The sequence below is a fragment of the Mesocricetus auratus genome, unplaced genomic scaffold (genome assembly GCF_017639785.1).
Source record: "Mesocricetus auratus isolate SY011 unplaced genomic scaffold, BCM_Maur_2.0 Super-Scaffold_4256, whole genome shotgun sequence".
NCBI classification, from domain to species: Eukaryota; Metazoa; Chordata; class Mammalia; order Rodentia; family Cricetidae; genus Mesocricetus; species Mesocricetus auratus.
In genome coordinates, this window is record NW_024429182.1 from 95,244,288 (window position 1) to 95,247,176 (window position 2,889).

Genomic DNA, 2,889 nt, shown 5'->3' on the forward strand with positions numbered 1-2,889 from the left:
CTGTTTTGGTACATTTACACAATGGAGTATTACTCAGCAGAAAAAAAATAATGGAATCTTAAAATTTGCAGGTAAATGGATGGCACTGGAGGAAGCCATCCTGAGTGAGGTAACCCAGGCACAAAAAGACAAACATGGTATGTACTCATTCATATACGGTTTCTAGAGAGTCTGGGAAACAGGAAAGAACCTAAAAGATATGCATATATGCATAGTACCCAAGAGAAGAGGATTGAGACAAGATCCTCTGAATGGATGGGGAACACGGCGAGGGGTGGGGGGGGGAGTGGGACCTGGGAAGAAGAGAGGGGGAGAAGAAAAAGACAGAGTAGGTCATGGGGGAACAGGAAGTTGAGTGGGTGGGGGTAGAATAGGGGGAAGAGGGAATCATAGGTTAGAAGATGGATCAGGCACCAGAGTGACCTCCAGTGATCTAAAGGGATAACACCAATTGGCAAGCTAAGTAATAGTGGAGAGACCACCTCAAATGCCCATTCCTGATAGTGAACTAAATGTCTATAACCATCTGGGAGCCTTCATCCAGTGGCTGATGGAAGCAGAGGCAAACACACAGTTAAACACTGAACTGAACCCAAGGAACCCAGTGGCAGAGAGAGAGGAGTGATGAGCAAATTGGCAAAGAATGGGCTGGCAAAACCAGCAGAGACAGCTGATCTGAACAGGGGAGAGCTCTTGGACCCCAGACTGACAGCAGGGAGGCTAACATGGGACTGATCTGGACCCCCCAAATGTGAGTGTCAGTGAGAAGGCCTGGGCAACCTAAGGGGCCTTGAGCAGTGGATCAGTGTCTATCCCTGGAATACAAACAGTCATAGTGTGCCGATAGCACAAAGAGGGATGCTCTCTCAGCCTGGACTCTTAGGGGAATGCCTAGACCCTACCCGGAGTGAAATGACAGACTCTAGATATCCCCTATGTGGAAGGAATTGGCAATAGGGTGGGAGGCTGGGGGAAGGGGAGTGCGGGAGGAGGGGAGGGAGAGGGAACTGGGATTGACATGTAAAACAAGCTATTTAAAATTAAAATAAAAATGATAAAAAAAGAAATGGAAGAAAAAAATTCAAGAAATGGAGTTAAAGACAGAGCAAAAATTGCAAGAAAGAATTCAAACAATGCAAAGGTTGATAGCTGAAATAGAGAAAATTAAAAAAAAAACAAAGTCTGAGGGAATGCTGGGAATAGAAAATCTGGGTGAATGGTCAGGCACTACAAATGTAAGCATAATCAACAGAATACAAGAGATGGAAGAAAGAATCTCAGGTGTTGAAGATACACTGGGATAAACAGATTCATTGACTAGAGATTGCATTCTAAGACAGAATGACCAATGCCTGTTGCAGATAACTGAGAAATATTCGGGGAAACCTGGAACAAAAAATAAACAAAAGTCTGGGTTTTGTAGTAGTCATAATCCTAACAGAAAAACAGACTTAACATAATTGATTTAGATACATCAGTATTCTCAGATAATTTAAGAAGACCCAAATCAGGTTCTCTGATTTGTCTCAAAGTAACCTCCCCTTATGCTTCAGAAATTGTGCTGCATTTCATTAACTCATAATTTTCTTTTATTGACATCCACTTCCTGTTGAAAATGTTTTTTCTAGATTTAACAGAATCAAAATGTATATGCTAATTATTTTTATACTAAGGAAAGTAATATGGGCCAAAGTTGATGATCTAAGTTTTAGGGTTAATGTAAGAGTTGTCTTGAAATCTGAATATCTTCAAAAATTGAGGACTAGTAAATAAAGCCAAGTCTTAATTCTCTATGTTGATAAGACAAATATTTTCTGTCATTGAGGTTTGGATACAATATCTTAATGATAAACTGTTATTAACAACATTTACATTTAAACATTTACATATATAAGAAATACTATATATAATAAAGGGAATACAAAAATGTTTTCTAGTCCCTTTCTCCTAAACTTTATGTTTCTTTAATTTCCTCAGGATTCTGTCACGAATCTGCTTGGTCTTCACACTGTAGACAATAGGGTTCATGAGAGGAGGAACCAGTAGGTATACATTGGCCATGAGCACGTGGACAATTGGAGAAGCATTCTGCCCATAGCGACGGATCATAGATAGCCCTATCATTGGTGTATAGAAAGTGAGTACAGCACAGATGTGGGAAATGCAAGTGTTGAGGGCTTTTACCCTTTCTGATTTGGATGTTATACTCAACACAGTGCCCAGGATGAGAATATAGGACAGGAGGAGAAGCAAAGAATCCAGTCCCATGGAGAAGATGACTACCATGAGACCATAGATGCTGCTGACCCAGCGACTGGATACAGTTGTCTTGATGAGATCCTGATGCAGGCAGAAGGGGTAGGAGAGTGTGTTGATAACCCGATATTGAAGCCTCTTCAAGAGAAAAGAGGCTGGGAAAACCAGGGCTAAGGCTCTTCCAGCAATTGCCAAGCCAATTCCAACAATGACACTGTTGGTTAGAATAACTGCATAGCGCAGAGGTTCCCTTATTGCTACAAATCGGTCAAAGGCCATGGCCAACAGCACAGCTGACTCAATAATTGAGAAAACATGAATGAAGTACATCTGGACCAGACACGCATTGAAAGGAATCTCACGGGCTTGGAACCAAAACACACTGAACATGGTAGGTAAGGTCGTAGTAGAGAGGCCCAGGTCAGTGAGTGCCAGCATAGATAAAAAGTAGTACATTGGCTGATGGAGGGAAGACTCGGTTCTGATAATGAACAGAATGGTAATGTTCCCTGCAATAGAAGTGGCATAAACCATGAATATAGGGATGGAAATCAAGCCATATCTGGTTTCAAGACCTGGAAAACCAGTCAGAAGGAATCGAGGATAAAGAGTAGAATCATTGACGACAGACAT

The 2,889-nt window shown here is 41.5% G+C and overlaps 1 protein-coding gene across 1 annotated transcript; it reads right to left on the reverse strand.

Annotated features, from left to right (window-relative positions):
- Nucleotides 1-1,947: 1,947 nt before the first annotated feature.
- LOC101832457 (olfactory receptor 51G2-like) lies at nucleotides 1,948-2,889 on the reverse strand. Its single transcript, XM_005074085.1, has one exon. It carries the CDS (start codon nucleotides 2,887-2,889, stop codon nucleotides 1,948-1,950), a length of 942 nt encoding a protein of 313 aa, XP_005074142.1.

What these genes read in the sequence shown, in the direction of transcription:
- LOC101832457 (XM_005074085.1), bottom strand. Translation starts at nt 2,889, where the DNA reads ATGTCTGTCGTCAATGATTCTACTCTTTATCCTCGATTCCTTCTGACT.